The 20,778-nt window shown below is 43.6% G+C and overlaps 1 protein-coding gene across 1 annotated transcript in view; it reads right to left on the bottom strand.

The window, feature by feature from the left end:
* The window catches only part of LARS1 (leucyl-tRNA synthetase 1), an 85,626-nt gene that overhangs the window by 30,360 nt on the left and 34,488 nt on the right, over positions 1 to 20,778 (bottom strand). Inside the window, exons 9-19 of the mRNA XM_077473004.1 lie at positions 20,276 to 20,343; positions 18,852 to 19,077; positions 16,990 to 17,077; positions 16,808 to 16,884; positions 10,126 to 10,179; positions 7,990 to 8,130; positions 7,812 to 7,889; positions 7,575 to 7,660; positions 6,988 to 7,053; positions 6,823 to 6,905; positions 2,509 to 2,647 (exon numbers count right to left, since the gene is read on the bottom strand). Of these exons, the coding sequence (XP_077329130.1) occupies positions 2,509 to 2,647; positions 6,823 to 6,905; positions 6,988 to 7,053; positions 7,575 to 7,660; positions 7,812 to 7,889; positions 7,990 to 8,130; positions 10,126 to 10,179; positions 16,808 to 16,884; positions 16,990 to 17,077; positions 18,852 to 19,077; positions 20,276 to 20,343 (1,106 nt within the window). The remainder of the gene's footprint in view (positions 1 to 2,508; positions 2,648 to 6,822; positions 6,906 to 6,987; positions 7,054 to 7,574; positions 7,661 to 7,811; positions 7,890 to 7,989; positions 8,131 to 10,125; positions 10,180 to 16,807; positions 16,885 to 16,989; positions 17,078 to 18,851; positions 19,078 to 20,275; positions 20,344 to 20,778) is intronic.

Raw genomic sequence — 20,778 nt, 5'->3', positions numbered from 1 at the left:
GAGAGCGGAGAGCTGACAGGGCGGTCCATGCACAGTGTGCCGGGACCGCCCTGTCCGCTGCCGGCTCAGCGGGGACAATGGATCGATCCCCGCTGAGCGAGCGGATCATCACGGGGCAGATCATTACTGATCCGTCCCGTGTGAAAAGGGCCTTATTCAATTGGCTGATCTCCCCTTCATTTGTGTCTTGAAAAAGTATTCATAGAAATTTTCCACATTGTCATGTTACAACCAAAAATGTAAATTTATTGGTATTTTATGTGATAGACCAACACAAAGTGGCACATAATTGTGAAGTGGAAGGGAAATGTTAATTGGTTTTTGATATTACCATCTTAAAAGCGTGGTCTGCATTTGTATTTAGCCCCCTTTACTCTAATACCCCTAATTAAAATCTAGTGGAAGTAATTGCCGTCAGAAGTCAACTAATTAGTAACTAGAGTCCTCATGTGTGTAATTTAATCTCTGTATAAATACAGCTGTTCTGTGAAGCTCTAACAGGTTTGTTAGAGAATCTAAGTGAACAAACAGCATTACAAAGACCAAGGAACACACCAGACAGGTCAGGAATAAAGTTGTGGAGAAGTTTAAAGCAGGGTTATGTTATAAAAAAAAATATCCCAAGTTTTGAACAGCTCACGGAGCACTGTTCAATCCATCATCTGAAAATGAAAAGAGTATGGCATAACTGCAAACCTAGCGAGACATGGCCGTCCACTTAAACTGACAGGCCGGGCAAGGAGCATTAATCAGAGAAGCAGCTTAGAGGCTGCAGAGATCAACAGCTCAGGTGAGCGAATCTGTCCACAGGATAACTATTAGTCGTGCACTCCACAAATCTGCACTGAGTGGCAAGAAGAAAGCCATTGTTGAAAGAAAGCCATAAGAAGTCCCGTTTGCAGTTTGTGAGAAGCCATGTGGGGGACACAGCAAACATAAGCTAGAAGGTGCTCTGGTCAGATGAAATGAAAATTGAACTTTTGGCCTTAAACCAAAAAGCTATATGTGGCAGAAAACTAACACTGCTCATCACCCGGAACACACCATCCCCACCGTGAAACATGGCGTTGGCAGTATCATGTTGTGGGGATGCTTTTCTTCAGCAGGGACAGGAAAGTTGAGTTGATGGGAAGATGGATGGAGCTAAATACAAGGCAATCTTAGAAGAAAACCTGCTAGAGTCTGCAAAAGACTTGAAATATTGGGGCGAAGGTTCACCTTCCAGCAGGACAAAGACCCTAAAACATACAGCCAGAGCTACAATGGCATGGTTTAGATCAAATCCTTTTCATGTGTTAGAATGGTCCAGTCAAAGTCCAGACCTAAATCCAATTGAGAATCTGTGGCAAGACATGAAAATTGCTGTTCACAGAAGCTCTCCATCCAATCTGACTGAGCTGAGCTATTTTGCAGAGAAGAATGGGCAAACAATTCACTCTACATGTGAAAAGCTGGTAGAAACATCCGCAAAAAGACTTGTAGCTGTAAATGCAGTGAAAGGTGGTTCTACAAAGTAGTGACTCAGGGGGGCTGAATACAAATGCATGCCACACTTTTCAGATATTTGTAAAAAAAATGAAAACCATTTTATCATTTTCCTTCCACTTCAAAATGATGTGCCACTTTGTGTTGGTCTATCACATAAACCCAATAAAATAAGTTTTTGGTTGTAATATGACAACGTGTAAAATCTCAAGGGGTATGAATACTATTTCAAGGCACTGCATGTACTATACAGGAAATAGTAAAGGTATTAATCCCGTATGATTTAGCCAAAACCTTCCATCAGTGCTCAGAAATTACAACTTTGTCTCAATCTCCAACCTCCCAAAGAGAAGACATATGACCCATCAGTACGAAAAAAACCTGGTTGATACTGCTGTTCTCTATTCTCCCCCTTCTGTCCATGTCACCACTGCAGTTAGGCATTTTTCAGAGCAGAATAGGCAGCTCATCACATGCTTAATTTTCAGTGAGATTCTATGCTGAGCATTTCCTCCCCATCACATCTGAGCAGTCATTGTGGTTATAGAGTGACGCATGCCCACTAACTGGCTAAACACAATGGGGGGGACTAAGAAAGGAGGCCACGCCCTCTGAAATGCATAGTCCTGACAACCACACATGCTACCATACACGCACTCGGTCAGCCGTTAGCCCTCTAGGTCACCTGACACGGAAGGCGGCTCTGTATAGTATACAGCCGGTGAGTTTCCATTGAGGGAGAGCGGCCAGCGTGCAGCCGCCGACAAGTACATTTCATCCCCTCTAACACTGTGAGCCCGCGGCAAAAAGCCATCCAGCTGAGAGATGGATTCCAATGCCCGAATCTGCCCACGTTTGTGACTGTATTTATTTTATTTCTCATTTAATAAAAGGATTTGTGCCAGAGCCTGTGCGCTCTTCTCCCTTTGTTTTGGTTCCCCAAAAAAATAAGCACCATTCAAATAAAAACAAAGAGAAATACTATCAAAAATACTATCAAAAGTAAAAAATAATGCAAATTACCTGATGCCAATAGGAGATTCTCCTTGGCCACTAAGATTGTTCCCTTGCAAGAGATGACAAACCGTATAGTAGGCCATGTATATCGTAGAGTCAGAAAGAGACTCAATCAGCCACTGCTCATCCCAAGGCAGGCGAGATCCTACAACAGCAATGGGTGCAATACATTAACATTAAAAATCTAAAACATCATGACTATTGTTTATTACAGCAAAGCATAATAATATATACTATATCTTTGTTTCTACTGTGTATCCCAAAAAATAAGCCAGGGTCTTATATGAATTTTGGCAACAAAAGGCACAGTAGGGCTTATTTTCGTGGTAGGTCTTATGCCATATGCTCTCTTCTCTCCCTGCCTGTCAGGAATCCCCCATGTAAAAGTGCTTGTAAAATACTAGAATCCACTCCATTACAGTATCACACAATGCAAATAGTGTATGTTTCTGCAATTCAACCAGTGCTACATATACCTTCTTATAGTGCAGCTGGGTGCTTGCATGATCTGCCAGAGTTCTGTAGAGGGAGGGGGGGTCCCAGATCCCCTGCTTACAGTTTGGAGATAGGACGATCAGCTGAGCGCAGCTCGCCACTTCTTAGCCCACCAGACCTCTCTTCCACGCTCCAAGCACTGACAGCTGGGGGGAGAGCAGCAGGAGTTCAGCTGATTGCCAAGCGGCTATTGCGAAGGCACTTGGCAAATTAGATCCAAACACACAGTCTACATTATACATTACTGTGACAGAATGGATACCGGCACTCTACCAGCACTTTAAAATAGGGCTTATTTCCGGGGTAGGGCAGCACTTCCCAAAAGTCTCAGAAGGCCTTATTTTCAGGGAGACACGGTACTTACAATACCCTTAGCTGTTGCAAAATGGCCGTCCACACGTTGCCTCGGCATATAGTGAGCCCCACTTAGTAAAAAACTGGCTTCAGCTTGTTCTCCCACCCATGGGCAAACTCCCTCTAACATGTTTTTTCCAATAGGGGCATAATAGTAGGGGCCCCTACGGGGTGAAACATGTCAAAGCACGAATCAAACACCAACCCCTTTGTGTTAGAATTATGAATTATATTGTGCACATACTTATATAAAACAAACAATATGTATGCTCCCCACTGTACTATAATACATCTCTCGTGAAACAAATATATGATTGCACAATGTCCTTTATTACCTTCTTTTAGTGCCATATCCACAATGTTTTTCTCCCCGTGTCTCAAACACTCACCAAAAACTTTGAGTATTTAAATGAATAAGTGGGTCAACCAGCACCTGTTTTCATTATCCTGGGAATCTTTTTTTAGATATCTCTCCAACCATAGATAAACCAGATAATGGATATAAATAAAAAAAAGTCAGTGCTACTATCCATACATCACATAGATAGAGCTCCTAGGTGCTCAATCCACAGTCGTTGGCTGAGTAGGGAAATGAGGAAAAGATGATCCGCACTCTTGCTCTTAAAAAACATAGTATTTATTAACAAGCCACAGTGACCATGCGCAAATAAAGGTTGACGCGTTTCAGCCTATAAGGCCTTAGTCATAACCACATTACAGGCATGAAACTCTTGAAATAAATAGTGGATCACAGGCTCCACCCATTAATTGTCTTGATTGACTGTATTGACTGTAGGCAATTACCCCAAAAAAGGAGGAATCAGCTACACTGCATGTAAGGTGATCCATATGTATGCCACTATTTCTCACACACCTTATAGTGATAATAAGTACATTTATGCATGCACATATACATAACTAAAACACACCAAAAAACGTTAAATACAAAAAAATATAAAAACGATAATCTAGGTATGTGAAAAAAAAGACACCAGGGGATGAAAATAAATAAATGGGAGAGAGAGAAGGCTCTGGGGAGAGGCATTCTTAATGTAAGTGCAAGTCCAGATCCCACCTCAGGTTTAACCCCTGAGGCGATCTAGATTTTAATCTAAAAACCCACCATGCTTCTCTCCCCATCACCTCCTCTGGGTGAGTGAGACAACCGTTCTATTCCTCTAAAAACAGAAAGAAGAGAGATCGCCCTGATGACATTCCCTAAAGTGACATGTTGCATTTGAAATATGTCTAGTGTTTGTATTATTAATGTCACAATAATGTTCCCCTATACGGGTTCTCAAAGGACGTGTGGTACAACCTACATATTGGAGGTTGCATGAAATACAGATGATCAGGTAAATTATATAGTTTATTATACAGCAATACATCAACTGTGGCACAAACTCTTCACCTGTAGCTGTGGCAACAAATGTTTTACCCTGATCACACAGGTCACAGTACCTACAGGTTTTTACATTATAAGGGTAACTGCTGGGATAGGAGAGCCAGGTGGGTTGGCATTGTTTGCATGAAAATAGACTGGGTGACAGTGCAGTCTCCAAAGTGGGCGCAAGTCGGCTAGAAAAAAAAAAAAAAGGCAACCTGCTTGCAGAATCCCATTTAAGTCTTTATCTGTATACAATATTGGCAGATTCTTTTTTATTATTCTGACTATTTGATTATATTCTTGGGAAAATGTGGTTACAAATTTAATGGGTTTACCTGTTTTTCTGTTTCTAGAGCTGTGAGGTTGATGAGGTGTGTTCTTATTTTTATGCTCTCTCTTGGTTATGATAATGGCCTTCTATTCACACCTTCAGAGATCAATATCCTCCTCTCTAACATGCCAGCCACCAAAAAACAGGGAAAACTCAAGAAATAGTGTGATCCCACATTTTTTAATAACGATCCTCATGCACTTATATTGGGTAATTAAATGTCGACCAGACCCTCTAGTGCAGTCTGTGAAAACACAAATGTGCATTTCAATCAGCAAAAGTGACATAGGAAGGTCCAACCCAATGCGTTTCGTGAATTATATGGATGTCATCAGAAGCAGGAGAACAAGCGCTGATTGAACATTTATTGATTTTGGGGTCTAAAACTTTGGTGAGTGTTTGAGAGGAGGAGGAAGAGCTCAAGTGTGAATATGGCACTAAAATTTGAATTTTTTAAAGCACATTGGATTTTGGACAATTATATATTTGTTTCAGGAGAGATGTTTTATAGCACAATGGAGAGCATACATATTGCTTGACATATAAGTGTGTGCACAATATGGTGTGAATTTATGAATAATACATTTTGCTCCCAAAAGAAGACTTCCCCTCCCATTAGAATTAGGCGACTAATTTATGCGACCCATTGAAAAGCTGGGATGCAAGTAACAAGAACTCATGTTGAAACAGACTTTCGGGAACAATAAGGTCCCATTTCACAAAACAAAGAAAATGGGTACCCATCTGTGGGGGATAATTAAAAGCTACAAAACCTTTAATTCAAGGAAAATTTGGGTAAATATGTCCTATTATATCAGAGGATGATATTGCTTTCTTAGTCAAACCACAATGTTGACTCAGGCCTGTTCCCCAGAACAATGGCTGAGAGACCATGTTAATATTACACCGACATGCAACTGAAATCTCTGAATAATATGTGAATGAATTGTCTAACAGGAAGGAAAAGATTTGAAATATGTGCAGTCAGTATTATGTTTTAAAATACATCTGTTATAAGGTAAAAATGTAAGGTTCTGATGTTGGACAAATTATAAGTAGAATTGTTTAAGAAACTAATCAGCATTATGAAAGACACCTAATCATGATTATATAAGAATTTAACCTATGTTTAGATTAACACATACTCATTGGACAAATCAGAATTATCCAGTTATCCATATAGATAATCATTTGGTGTGATATTGATATATATAACCTGTGTCCTTCCTAGATAGACCAGATTTAATAGATATACATTTATATATAAATATAGAACCATTTTATGTGATGTAGACGAATCAAAATTATGCTAAGAGTATTTTATATTTGGTCGGTTACTAGCATCCCTGAATACTATATATATTCGTTAGAACAGATATAAAAACTGATACACATTATAAAAATAGAATATATTACTTAAAGAGATAAACTCCAAACACATGTGAGACACTTGGTGGTTGAAGGTGCTATTACCTTAAAATCATTGGGCTCCCAGAAAATGCTAGTTATTAAGTCTTGCCTACCAATGAAAAGGGAACACATACCTTTTGGGCTGAGCATATTATAAGTTTTATGATCTTATTGTCAGAGAGGGTATTTAGAAGCAAAAAAGATGCCTTGAAGACACACCCTGGGACGAGGCTCAGGGACACACCCTGGGACGAGGCTCAGGGACACAATTCTTCATATGTTATAGTGTTGTACGACTACTGTTTTTTTATTAGAGCAGATCGTTTGAGGCAACGTTACATACCGAGACCATACGTCCTAGAGCAGGCATGCTCTTGTAGCCAGTCAAGAGAGGCTTCAAAGTTTCTTCTGGTCTCTTCACAGAACCTTAACAAAAAAGATGACAATCAACCTTTTGAGACTAAAAAAAAAAAAATCACTTAAGAAAAGCTATATAAAATTGGCTTACGTTTCCAGGTTCTCCAAACACCCTTTAGTCTGAGTCTTCCAGGTTTCTGCACCATAGTCCAGGTACCTTTGGAAAATAATAGACAATTTCACTATAGTCAGACATTTGTGTTTTTATGTAATAATGAACAGTAATAAAGTTCTGTTTATTTATCATTTTGGTGAGAGTGTTCATTTAATGCAGAAAAGTAAAAACGTATAATTATTTTCCTTACTGAAAACCAAGATCATGGTGTGCTACCCTCCAAATATTTTTCAATAAAAGAGTAAATTCAAGAAAAACTATGAAAAAAAAATATATAGAGTGCATTGCTGACCACTTTCTGAAACCACTAATTGCTTTGTTTTGATGGTCATACTGACTTGGAACAAGTATGTGAATCAGGAGATCTGACTTGCTCTGTAGTCATTGCTAAGAATGTTTTGAATACAAAGAAAGAGCATAAAAGCAACGAGGAAACTAACATTTTCAGAAGAAGGTCAGCCATAGCATAGTAAATATTTCTCAAATAAAAAGTTGCGTTAATGAATGTAAAATATAATGGAGAAGAATATAAAACAGCTGAAAGGCTTCAACAACATACTCACCACTGGTCACACAGGGCTACTACACACTCATCAGCAGAACGGGAGATCACCTGCTTCTCTGGCTCCATGTAAATCATAGCCTCACCCTGCAAGAGACAATGAAAGTATAAATATATAAATAAAATAATGAAGAACTACTACAGGAGTAGTGTCAAAGCAAATATAATATGTATCCCCAAATGTTCCAATGATTTTGCAGATTCACAGTAGAAGATGTACAAAACAGGTTAAAATTACATTTTCAACCATTTTCTTTTGGATAGGTTTTTTGACGTCCTGCACTTTCTGCCCTTCATATCCAGCAACCAACATGATCTAAGGAGAGCAAGCACAAATGTAAACATTAATTCACATTACGTTTATCTATTAGGGACTATCGATGGATACAATAATTACTTCCTGTAAGTATACATACACCTTCATAGAATCCTTTCAAATACACTCTCTCCTTGGCTTCAGTCAGCTTTTCCCGGTCATTCTGGCTTTGGATTTTCAGATCATCACAGACCTGAGGTGCAGACAGGTTTCCATAGCCAGGGATCTCGATGATTGGCACCTAGAAAGAGAGAAGAATAAATCAACATATAGCTTAATTTTAACCACTTTAATACTGGGCACTTTCATGCCCTTCCTGTCTAGGCAAATTTTCAGCTTTCAGTTCTGCCACACTCTGAATGACAATTGCGCAGTCATGCAGCACTGTGCCCATGTGAAATTTGTATCATTCATTTCACACAAATAGAGCAAGATTTTTATTTTTTTACACAATGTGAATGCATATATCAGTGAATTTCAATGTTATAAAGCAACCATTTTTACTCAATGAAATGAATTCATTCCATGTTTACTAGGGCTGAAACAACTAATCGATTAATCGACAACTAATCGATTATGAAATTAATCGATTACTATTTTCATAATCGATTAAATCGGCCAGTAACAAAATGGGGTTAAAGTTAGAGTCTGATGATATTTACCAGATTGACCCTTTAATAGTATATCTCTCCTCTAATAGTATATGCAGTATATATCCTCTAATAGTATATATCCTCTAATAGTATATACAGTATATCTCCTCTAATAGTTTATACACTATATATCCTCTAATGGTATATACACTATCTTTCTCATCTAATGGTATATCCAGTATATCCCCTCTAATAGTATAAACAGTATATATCCCCTCTAATAGTATAAACAGTATATCTCTCCTCTAATAGTATATGCAGTATATATCCCCTCTAATAGTATATACAGTATCTCTCTCCTCTAATAGTATATGCAGTATATATCCCCTCTAATAGTATATACAGTATATCTCTCCTCTAATAGTATATACAGTATATCCCCTCTAATATATACAGTATATCTCTTCTGTCCGTTATTCTCAGAGTGGATTAGATATTTTGCTCCCTAACCATATAGTTGGTTATTTATATTCACCACTGTATATAGAGATATTTAAGAATAAATTGCCTTCTTTTTTAAACTTTACATATTAACTAAATTATACACCACGCTTTCTTTTTTAAGGTTATTAACCGATTAGTCGATTAATCGAAAACAATAATCGGCCAACTAATCGATCATGAAAATAATCGTTAGTTGCAGCCCTAATGTTTACTACTGAGGTTAGCTGTGATTGGCCACAACTAATCACATAGTACCAAAAGGCTGTGATTGGCCTTGTCTGTACCATATCAATGTGACCAATCACAGAGATCAACACAATATTACACAATGAATGCCATGAATCAAAGCCATTCATTGTGTACAATTGTCATGTAATTTGCTGTGACTGGTCAATTACATGGTACCAGCAGCGACCAGTACACTGATCAGCCATCCAGTGGACACAGCAGGTTACAGATCGTGCTGCAGTACGGCCTGTGGGGCGTGCATGAAGCACGTTCCAGGAGGACATCATATAATGTCAACCCAGAACTACGAATGTCCCACCGTCATTTAACTATAGGCTGGGTGGGAAATGGTAAAGAATCATTACAAAAGAATTCAACAAATGTAGTCAATAGGTTGAACCTGTTTCCCTGTCCTGCCACTATGGCACCCTTACAATTCTGATGAAAATACAGTCTGAAAGCAGACCCCCACCCCCCCATATAGCAAGGCTCAAATTAAGCCGCTACTGTTACTGAGAACCGGATGATATAGATAAAATGTGCATGTAGCTGTGTGTCATGCCTGGATATTTACATTGGGGACCTGGTAAGCAGATCAACGGGGTCAGTGCTAAGAAAAGAAAAGAAAAGCAGGTACCCTAAAAGTTGTTGTTGTGCAATATTGCTGTTCAATTGATTATAGACTGTTACAGGTTTGCTTTACATTTCCTCAGCATGTTTTTTTATGTAATAGTTCTTGTCAGCCTGTCATGTTTGTTAGTTATATTAACCGCATTATTTGCAGTTTTTTCTTCCTATATAATTGTTATGTTCTTGTATAGCACCAAAACAATGTAGCAGAAATGAGTTGCTAGAAATGGTTATGTATAGCTATTACACAAAAATAGACAAACTAAATGCTATATACTCACAGGCTCAAAGGGTAATACCATTTCATCCTTTATTCCATATTTCACTCTGAGTGCCTGAAAAAAGACAGGAAAAAAAATTAAAATACATGTAAAAACAATGAGACTGAAGCATTCCATGATTTTACCTGCAGCAAAATTGTATTGCCATTACACATTAAATTAAAATATTAGCCTAGGCCTTTAAATCCTGGAGAAGAATGAAGATGTATTACAGCCCTGACACCCAATCAATCCCTGCTGAAAATTAAATCTAATATCTGTTCAAATATTAAAGGCATTGCCTACCAGTCCCTTTCTCCAGCATTAAAGGAGACCCATTAGTCCTTGTGTCAGTAAATGAGCACAACAAGAAAAACGGAAATGGAAGGAGCGCACACCTAGTGCATTACCAAAGATAATTTAACCAAAAAAACGGTTTTATATAAAAGTGGGTACTCACCAAAGGCCATAAAAACAATAGATGGACATGCACAGAACTCAGGGTATAGCCAGTGCGTTTCAGGGGTGCACCCCCTTCCTCATAGCTAGGTGCGCCCCCAAAGCGTGTTAGCTGTACCCCGTGGTCTCTGTGCATGTCCATGCATTGTTTTTATGGCCTTTTGTCAGTTGAATTTTGTGAGTACCCCCTTTTATATAAAACATTTTTTTTTTAACCAAAGTGAGGTTTATTGAGCATGTAGAAGCAGGATACAGCATATATACACACTTAGAAACCGGTGCAACAGGCACCACATGTTACACAAGAAAAGTAAAAAAAAGGAGATGAGTAAATTCCATGTCTGACATACAACCGTGAAGTGTACAGGACAAACAGTGAACTGCTTACGCATGTTACAAATAGAAAAAAAAACCCTCTAGGGCCCCCACGGGTAACCACCTCAGAGAAATCCAGGATCATAGTACCATCACGGGTACGCCGCCCTAAGTCACGCAACTGTGAGAGTTCTCTAACCATCGGTCCCAGATTTTATGAAATTTCAGAGGGCATCCCCGATTAGAGTAGATAGTTTTTTTGTATGATAGGGTCAGATTGACAGCTCTCTTCCACTGCTGGAGCGTCGGGGGATCAGGTCGGAGCCACAATCTAGCTATCTGCATCCTAGCAGTAAAAAGAGTCTCCTGTAGGAAAGTCCTAAGATATTTGTCTTCTTCCCGGAGGGGGAGAAGACCAAGGATACACTGACGGGGGCATAGTGTGAGAGGGGAGCCCATGTGATCGTGCAGAAATGCAACTACTTGTGCCCAGTATCTGCGAATGGGGGGACAGGTCCAGATAAGATGGAAAAAAGTGGCGGAAGCATCGCCACACCCGGGGCATAAGGGGCTGAAGTCAGGTTTATATTTAGTCAAGCGTCTAGGTGTAACATAGGAGCGATGGAGAATGTAAAGGTGGGTCAATCTGTCGGATAATTTGGGGGATACCTCAGTCGACACCGCCAGGGCCTCACCCCAAAGCTCGTCCTCCATGTCACCGACGTCCGCCTCCCACTTAATTTTGAGACTATAAGCGTGAGCCGTGGCCCTCGGAGTGAGGAGATGTGTGTAGATAGTGGAGATGAGTTTCCGGGGGTCATCCCCGAGGACCAGGCTAGCTAGGGGCGTGCGAGTCAAGGCTGGGGGTGCGTTTCCAAACTGTGTCTGCAGCGCGTGACGGACCTGCAGGTAGCGAAAAAAAACGTGGTTAGGAAGGTCAAATTCGTCCTTGAGCGTCTGGAATGCCTTAACCCCAAGAGGAGAATAGAGATGAGACAGGTAGATAACCCCCCTGCATATCCACACCTTATAATCCGGCACTCGCAACAGTTCGGGCAAGGCAGGATTGTCCCAGAGGGGTGTATGTGCATGCAGGGAGGGGGCCCCGGATCTCATCTGTGACGTCCGCCAAACCCGGCCGTGGTGGGCGAGCATAGCACGCCCAGGCCCCAGGCGCGACAAACCTCTGTGTCTACAAAAAAGAATTTGGAAGGGGTGCGCAATCACGTCCGTCGCCGATGTACAGATCAGTAGGGAATACCTCAGCTTGTCGTACGTGCTGAGGTAGTGGAGGTGGGAGAGTTGGGAGGCCAGGTAGTATGTTTCGAGATCGGGTAATGCAGCGCCACCCAGGTGAGATGGGCACTTGAGGGTCTGCCAGGATAGTTTGTGCCTGGAGGAGCCCCAAATGAACGAATTGAGGATTGACTCCATATCGCGGAAAACACGAGATGGTACATGCAGCGGGGCGTGCCAAAATAAGTAAAGGAGCTTGGGAAGAAGGATCATTTTAACAAGACCCAGGCGGCCCATAACTCCGAGGGGGAGTCTGGACCAGACCTGAGTCTTCTGTTTCAGGAAAGGAAAAATGGGTGTCAGATTAAGACTAATATAGTCCGCGGGGGAGCGAGAACAGTAAATACCCAGGTATTTAATCCGATCCGTGCGCTCGAGGGGCAGCAGGGCCTGCGTCCTCGTGGGGACGGATATGTCAATAGGGAGGATTTGGGACTTAGACCAATTGATGCGGAGACCCGAGAAGGTGCCAAAGCGCTGAATCAGTTCCAAAGCTGCTGTCAGTGAGGGACCAGCATCCTCCAGGTACAGTAGCATGTCATCAGCGTAAAGACTTACAACCTCCGACAGGCAGCCCACACGGAGACCCCGAACGTCCGGGTGGGCCCTGAGGGCAATGGCCAGGGGTTCCACAGCCAGCGCATACAGCAAGGGTGATATGGGGCACCCCTGGCGTGTACCGCGGGATAGGGAAAAAGGGTCCGAGATCTGCCCATTTACCAGGACGCGGGCGGATGGGGCCTGATAGAGAAGCTGGATCCAACGCACAAAATTAGGGCCGAAGCCAAACCTGTGCAAACATTCCCACAAATACCCCCACTCCACTGAGTCGAACGCCTTTGCGGCATCTAAACTGACCACCACCCTAGATCCAGTGTTGTTATGGGAGGCCTGCAGATTCATGAACAACCTCCTAAGATTGAAGGCCGTATTTTTGCCAGGCATGAAGCCGGTCTGATCAGCATGGACAAGACGGTGTATCACCTTATTAAGCCTAAGGGCGAGGATTTTGGCCAATATTTTGATGTCCAGCTGCAGGAGCGATATAGGGCGGTAGGATTCAGGGTAAAGGGAGTCTTTGCCCGGCTTGGGAATGAGGACCAGAAGTGCCTCACTCATAGAGCGGGGAAGTGTACCGGTGTCGAATATGTGGGTATAGAGCGAGTGAAGTTTGGGGATCAGAACCTCCTGGAATTGGGTGTAGAACTCACGGGGAAGGCCGTCCGAGCCCGGGGCCTTGGACGGTGGCAAACAAGCTATAGCCTCCTCTATACACTCCTCAGTAATAGGGGCCTCGAGCATCTCGACCTGGGAGTCCTCGAGACTTGGAAAGTCCACCGTCTGTAGTAGGGCGCGCAGGTCGTCTAAGGAGCCATTGGCTTCTGAGGTGTATAGATCAGCATAAAAGCGCCGGAATTCACAAGCCACCTCCCTCGGATCCGACAGTGCGAGCCCCCCCGCAGACGCAAGCCGGACCACCACCGGGGGCCGGTGGTCCAGGTGGGCCATATAGGATAACAGCTTCCCTGCCCGCTCGCCATACTCATAAGCCCTTTGTTTACTGTAGTATATCTTTCTCCCAGCCCTGTCAGCGTGTAGTTGGTCAGTAAGTCGGGATTGCAGCCGCAACTTGGCGGAGTTGGAGGGTGTGGGGTGCATTATAAATTCGCTCTCCAGTGCCTCCAGCTCTCGTTCGGCCTGCCGCACAGTCTGTCGAGAGGAGTCCTTAAATCGGTTAATATGCGTCGTCATCAGCATGCGGGCATGTAACTTAAAAGCCTCCCACACTGAACCACACGGGGCCGAGGCTGTATTGGTTCTAAAATAGTACTCCCACTCACGCCGGATAGCCTCCAGGTCGGGGAGGATTGTCAGCCAAAAAGGATTCAACCTCCACAGGCGAGGCGCCGGGGCGGAAGGCAGGCTGAGACTGACCCAGTAGGGCGAATGATCAGAGAGGATCCTGGTCCCAAATCCCGCCTCCCGCAAGAGCGGGAGCAGGACTGGGGAGAGCAGGATCATATCTATCCGAGACATGGCATTATGCGCCGGCGTGAAGCAGGAGTACGCCCTACAGCTAGGATGTCTATATCTCCAGGAATCCGTGAGGGCGAATTCGGCTAAAAACTTACCAAATCTGGTCAGCGGGGGGGGGGAGTGGGCGCAGGGGACGGCGTAAGTCTGTCCAAGGCGGGGGATACCACTGAATTGAAGTCACCCAACCACACAGCTGGCACCGTGGGGTGTTGCAGCATAAAGTCCAGTCCGTCACGGAGAGCATCAAACTGAAAGGGCGGGGGTATGTAGAAGGCCAATAGAAGGAGTTCCAGGCTCCCGACCGTAACATGCAAAAAAACATAGCGCCCCCGTCTGTCAGTACGCAGAGTGTGGAGATGAAAATGGGCAGTCTTAGCCACCAGGACTGCAACCCCACAGGAGTGATTGGTATAAGGGGCATGGTACATCCATCCAACCCATGGTTTCTTAAGGGAAAGTTGTAACTGACCCGTAATATGTGTTTCAACCAGAACCATGATGTCCGCCCGCATTTGCTTAAGATGCGTGAGCACCGCCACCCGCTTGGACCTGTCACGCAGTCCCCGCACATTCCATGTAACTACCTTAAGGGTCGACATGACAGGTGCAAGATGTTATACAGGACCCCTGGGACCCGTAGTCGGCAGCCCCACCCGCGGTCAAAGGACAAACAGGGGGAAGGGCAGCCGAGTCGCGGGAAGCAATTGTAAGCAACAGATAAACAGTCAGACATGTTAAAAAGGAAGCAAACAGAAATATAATGTGTAACCCAAACATTAAACAGAGACTAGCATTTGTGAAGTATAACTGAACAGTGCCCACACTGGACCGGCAGGGCGGTAAGCAAACACAGCAACACATAGTAGGCATGGGAGCTGAGGCCGGCCAGGGAAACCTAACTTGAAGGAACAGTGGGGGATGAACCCGGCCAAGAAGGACCAGGAAGAGCGCATGCTGGCAAAAATGATGCGCCCGGCGGGGCTCACCCCCCACCGTAAACAGGGACGAACAGAGTTCAACTGTGCAGTGCGTCCACGTAGTCAGCCTTGACATAGGGAAAAGTCAGCCAAGGGGAGTATCTGAGTCACCGGCTGCACAATGTGTCTATGGAAAGGGGGGACTCCAATAGGGTAGGACACCTGAGGTGCGCGGGGTAGGAGGGATAGGCCTGGAGGTATCCAAAAGAAATAAAAACAACAGGGGAAGGGAAGACATAGAAGTGAGGGAGGCAGAGTGGGCAATACCAAGGTGAGAGAGAGGAAAAGGGCAGCCAGGGCCCGACTTACGCACAGTTCACTCCATGACCGCCCCCCACACAACAAGGCCATCCAGGCCGGCGAAGTGCGGCAATACAACTAGCAGAGTCAAGCAGGGGCGTCATCCGGACGTTGTTCCAACCAGGAGAGCACTGCTGCGGGATCCTCAAAGAAATGTGACTTGCCGTCCCGCACCACGCGGAGCCGAGCAGGGAACATCATCGCGTAGGCTAGATGGCGAATGCGGAGCTGACGCTTGGCCTCGGTAAACTGGGCCCTCTTCTTCTGGACCTCGGTGGAAAAGTCAGGGAAAACCGCGATGCGTTTGTCCTCATAAGGAATGTTGCCTTTCTCGCGGGTAAGACGCAGAACCGCGTCGCGATCCCGGTAGTTGAGCATCTTTGCAATAAAGGTGCGCGGAGGGGCACCCGGAGGCGGCGGTCTCGAAGCCAAGCGGTGGGCGCGTTCAACTGCGAATGTGGAGGAGAAGGCCTCCCGGCCAAAATTGACAAATCAGCAGATTTTCAAGGAATGTAGGGGGATCAGGGCCCTCCACCTTCTCTGGCAGTCCCACAAAGCGCAAGTTGCAGCGGCGCATTCTATTTTCGAGGTCGTCTTGCTTACTGAGGACGGCAGTGAGCTGATGTTGCAGGCGCTCAGTTGTTATCTGAAGGGGGGGGATGTCATCCTCCACGTGCCCCAGCCTGCGCTCCGCTTCACCGACCCTCTCCCGCAGCTTGTGGAGGTCCTGGCGAATGAGAGAGATGTCCATTTTAACCTCCTCAATCCTGGAGGTAAGAGACGTGCGGCAAAGGGTGACGGCCTCGAGGATGCGAGCAGTGTCACCAGAGGGGGGGGTTCTCTGCGGTCGGTCTCGGCGCGGCGCCATCTTCCTCCACGAGGTCCGGGCCGTCCGCCCGGTATTTCCCAAGCTTGGCTATCGCGCCCTGGGACCGCTTCGGCGGCGACATAGGTGCGCGGTGTCCTCCCGTACAGAAAGGGGCGATGTACCCGGAAAAAAAAGTTCAGAGTAGTCCAGAAGGATATAGGGAAGGATGTGTAGCAGCCGGAGCTCACTCACAGTGCGTCCTACGCCATGCAGCTGCAGGCCACGCCCCCTTATATAAAACATTTTTATTATTAAATTATCTCTGGTAATGCACTAGGTGTGCGGGCGATGTGATACCATTATATACCTTTCATACCACCATTTTATCTAACATCTGGTAGTCCACACCTTGGAAGACCTATTAGCGCTGGAATTGACTGCGTTTTTAGTAAATGAGTACACTTGATATCTGACAAGTTACCATAAGAACATAAAATGACTAGAAACTAACCGGTTTCTTCTTCAGATCTCTTAAGGCTGCTATATCATCTGGAGCATCAGAAGGGACGCTGGTTACCACCCCAGTGCCTGGAAGATAACACAAACCTCTTCTCAGATAACAGGAGAAAGCATCAATTACTTAGATAATTATTCCATAGTGGATCTATTAAAATAGATGAGTAATACCCTTACCTTTGTCTTCTTTGATGGTAAGCATAGGAAGGGCATAGATAACTTTGTAAGAAGTCCGTGGAGCTGACAAAGCAGCTCCCAGAAGGTCCTGTAAGAACAGTAAAATGTATTAGAGGAAGCACCTACAATTGGTTCAGTATGATTCCTACTAAAAAAATGTTTTTCAGTTTGTGCTCAGTTAGTGCATATAGGTATACAAAGAAGATGCTGCAAGTCTGCCATGCCTCGTGAAGTCTACTTTTAAAGTTTAGTTATCAATGAGTGCTTAAATCACACAGAGAAAGCACATCGACTCATACTGAAAGCATTCTTTTACCAAAAAGTATAGTAAGAAGAAGGCGGTACTAGAATTATCTGCACCACCATTATAAGAAAGAGGTTCAGGTGTAGCAATAGCCAACAGGTAAACCACTGAGTCCTGTCAATGGAGTATTAGTGGTAGCTGCAGGTAACAGGGAGACTACTGAAACTTCAATTGTAGAGTCACTTAGAGGAAATATCAAGAAGGTGTGAAGTAGTAAGCTAAGTCACTATTATTTTGCACTTTCCAGTTTTAGTAAATCAACCCCATTGTGTTTCTGCAATGGGGCTGATTTACTAAAACTGGAGAGTGCAAAATCTGGTGCAGCTCTGCATAGTAACCAATTTGTTTCTAACTTCAGCTTGTTCAATTAAAGTGGTTGTGCAACAATCATCAAAGACTCACGTCTCTTTAGTTTGTACAATAAAAGCGCATTATGTGTACCTCAGTATTTCCTTGTTTTTTTTCCTGTTATAGCCCAATGGATAACTCTCGAACTGTGGGCGTGTCCACTGCCCAATGCTGGGGAGGCAGAGTTGTGACAGCAATGAACTTCCTGTCCAAGTGTAACACGCCCCCAGAAATCTCCCTACAGCTGCTTAACAGCGCGCACGAAGCTTGAGTGCACACAGTGCTCCACTCTGTGCTCAAGGCAGGCTGGCGCGATCACCCTCGGCTGGCCACACCATCTCACAAATGCCAACCAATCGCAGAACCAGGAAGGCACCATCTGACTTCCTTGAATGCCCAGTACTGAGGAGCTGCACATCTATTACTGGGGGAGCCAGAGGAGGTATCTGTGTGCCTCATGGGCTGTGTTGTGTATTCCCCGCCCTGCTCGGGAGCACCTCTGCTTTGACGCCAATTCACTTTATTCAGGGCAAGCTGCTCCACTCTCTGGGAAAGACCTTCCTTTTACGGAAAAGGACTGATCCAGACAGCTGTCACATGTACATGTATGTGCCTGGCAACTCAGTAATGTTGGCAACTATGCTAGTGCAGATCCAGAGGAGATGAGCAGGGAGGAAGTGACAGTACAGAGACTTCAAGCTAAGTCAGACCACGGGAGACTCACCCCCTTCAATCATGCTCTCCTTATTAAGTCTGTCAATAACAGGAGAGGGGGCGTGGTGACATTTTTTTTTGCAGGTGTCAGATTTTTTTTACTGTAGCAAATTGGGTAGGATTACAGATGACGGGCTGCTCTTTTCCCAGCCAGACTGTGGACAGATGAGTTCTGCTGCTTTGCCGAGTTAGATAGCATTTACTTTTTGGTTTACAACCCCTTCTAGCTTTGACAAAAAAAAAAAAAAATTGGTCTCAGTGCACAGCTGCACCAGATTTTCCAGTTTTAGTAAATGAACCTCACTATGCAAAGAGGAGATTGAGGCAATATAAAAAGGTTGTAAAATAACACCAAAAGTCAAAACACACACTTTTGAAAAGGATTTTTTTTCAGCATTCATAAAATAAAAGGATTTCGAATATAGAAGTGTAAGTCTAAATAGAAGTTAGTCAAGGAACAAAATAAGATTTCCATCTTTTTGACTTTTGCACTGACCTCTCCCATGAGCTCTTTGACCACTGGAACAACTCCATTGTCTTTGGTAAAACCCTGATAAGACATGTTCCTTGCTGCCCTCTGAGTGCACACAAATATATCACCGGTGGCAGTCTCAAATGCAATGTAGGGCATGTCGGGCCGCAGCCAACAGTTTGTCTGTCCAAACATGGTTTCTGGGCGCAGTGTAGCAGCTACTAGGTAAACATTCCTTCCTTTCAACCCACTAGGAAAATAAGCAGATAGATTTACTGTAATATTTTATATATATATATATATATATATATAACAAAATACACATACACACACATCACAGTATAATACAAAACACAACAAATTCTTTATAGGGCAAATCCACCTGATCACGATTTTATTTACAGGAGTTTAGTATTCTGAGTCAAGCCCAGAGTTCTTACACGTCTTGCATACTCTAACTGCCAAATCTGCCTGTCATAAGACTATTGGGTCCCAGTGCCGTCAATCAAAGTCAGTGACGAGGGAGCAGGGGACAGGGCGAGTCCTCGGGTGGAAGCCACTTCCCATGGGGGCACTGGTCAAGGGGGAAGGTGCCAGGAGCACCGGCGGGGGACCCGATTAGAGAAGGTACATGGACGCTCTGTGCAATTCCATTGCACAGAGCATATAAGTATAGATATTTTTTTTTTTTTTTTTTTTTACCTTTACAATCACTGTGTCATTAAAGCAGAGTTCCACCCACATTTTACACTCCTCACCATCAAGCACCAATGTGTATCCTTAAAACAAATTGGCATTTTTTTTTTGGGGGGGGGGGGGGGGAGATTACTTACTGTAATTCAGCTCTGTTTGTTTTTTCACTTCCTCCTTAGAGGCCCCGTACATCATTTCCGGCTTTGCAATGTCTTCTGGGGAATGTGTGCCATCAATCCCAGGAGGCAAGAGGAAAACCCGACCTACAAGCTATTATACTGCTTGTGCCGCACTGCGCATTTGCGAGATCGGCAGATGCATGCTGGGTAGCCAGCATGCACGGAATCCAGGAAGTATCCAGGAAGTAATACACTGCGGCTTTAGATGCCCACACATGAGATAGCTGCGGCATGCTAAGACTTCCTAAAGTAAGAAAACAATGCTGCACATATACAAAACAGCCCTTACTTTACAGCATACCTTTAGTAGACTACACTAAGCATCAGTATTATAGGGGTATTTTTATCTAAAAAGTTCAATTTTTGGCCACAATTTGACTTCTCAATGTAAAAAAATAAAAAAAATCCTATGTTCAATGATATGTGAAAATTATAGCCAATACCTCCAAGTATGCCAAGTCTGTCCAAACAAATGTGAAAAAGTGCTCTGGAATTTGATCCTAAAGCCACAATCTACCATTCCCTTAAAAACCTAGGTCACTTATACAAGAGTAATAATAAAATAAACAGACCTACCTCAGCTTTGATGGATAAGGGTCAAGTACCTTCATTTTAATAAGAGTATATTCTTGGGGACCAACACCCTAACAAAATAAAAATAAAAAAATAAAATGATTACAACTAAAATGAGAATGACAGCTTACATTTTATACTACAAAGAACTGGCATAGATCACTTGTATTTGCTATGTCTATTACATGCAATGTTTTCAGGGATCAAAAAATTACATTCACAAATTTATTGGTTGTAACCACCTTTAATAATGCACTATATAAATGCACCTACAGCTTAGCGTCCCATAGTGGGGAGTTATATCCCAAGTTTCAATGGGGTTAGCCCAGAGTACAAATTGCCTGAACAATAAAGTATTTTAGGCGTATAATTAGAGCCATGAATGAATACACTGCAATAATTCAAGAGCAGTCAAGATAAAAGATGTTCTGTGTTCAAGTTATGTCTTGTCTCCATGTTTTTGTGGGCTAACCTAGCAATTGTCCATAATATTGGAAGGATGTTGT

This window comes from Lithobates pipiens, unplaced genomic scaffold (genome assembly GCF_037356315.1).
Source record: "Lithobates pipiens isolate NorthernLeopardFrog02 unplaced genomic scaffold, aLitPip1_a1.2 Scaffold_8, whole genome shotgun sequence".
Taxonomy (NCBI): domain Eukaryota; kingdom Metazoa; phylum Chordata; class Amphibia; order Anura; family Ranidae; genus Lithobates; species Lithobates pipiens.
Note: the sequence above shows the minus strand (reverse complement) of the source record. Positions and strands in the feature narration are given on the sequence as shown.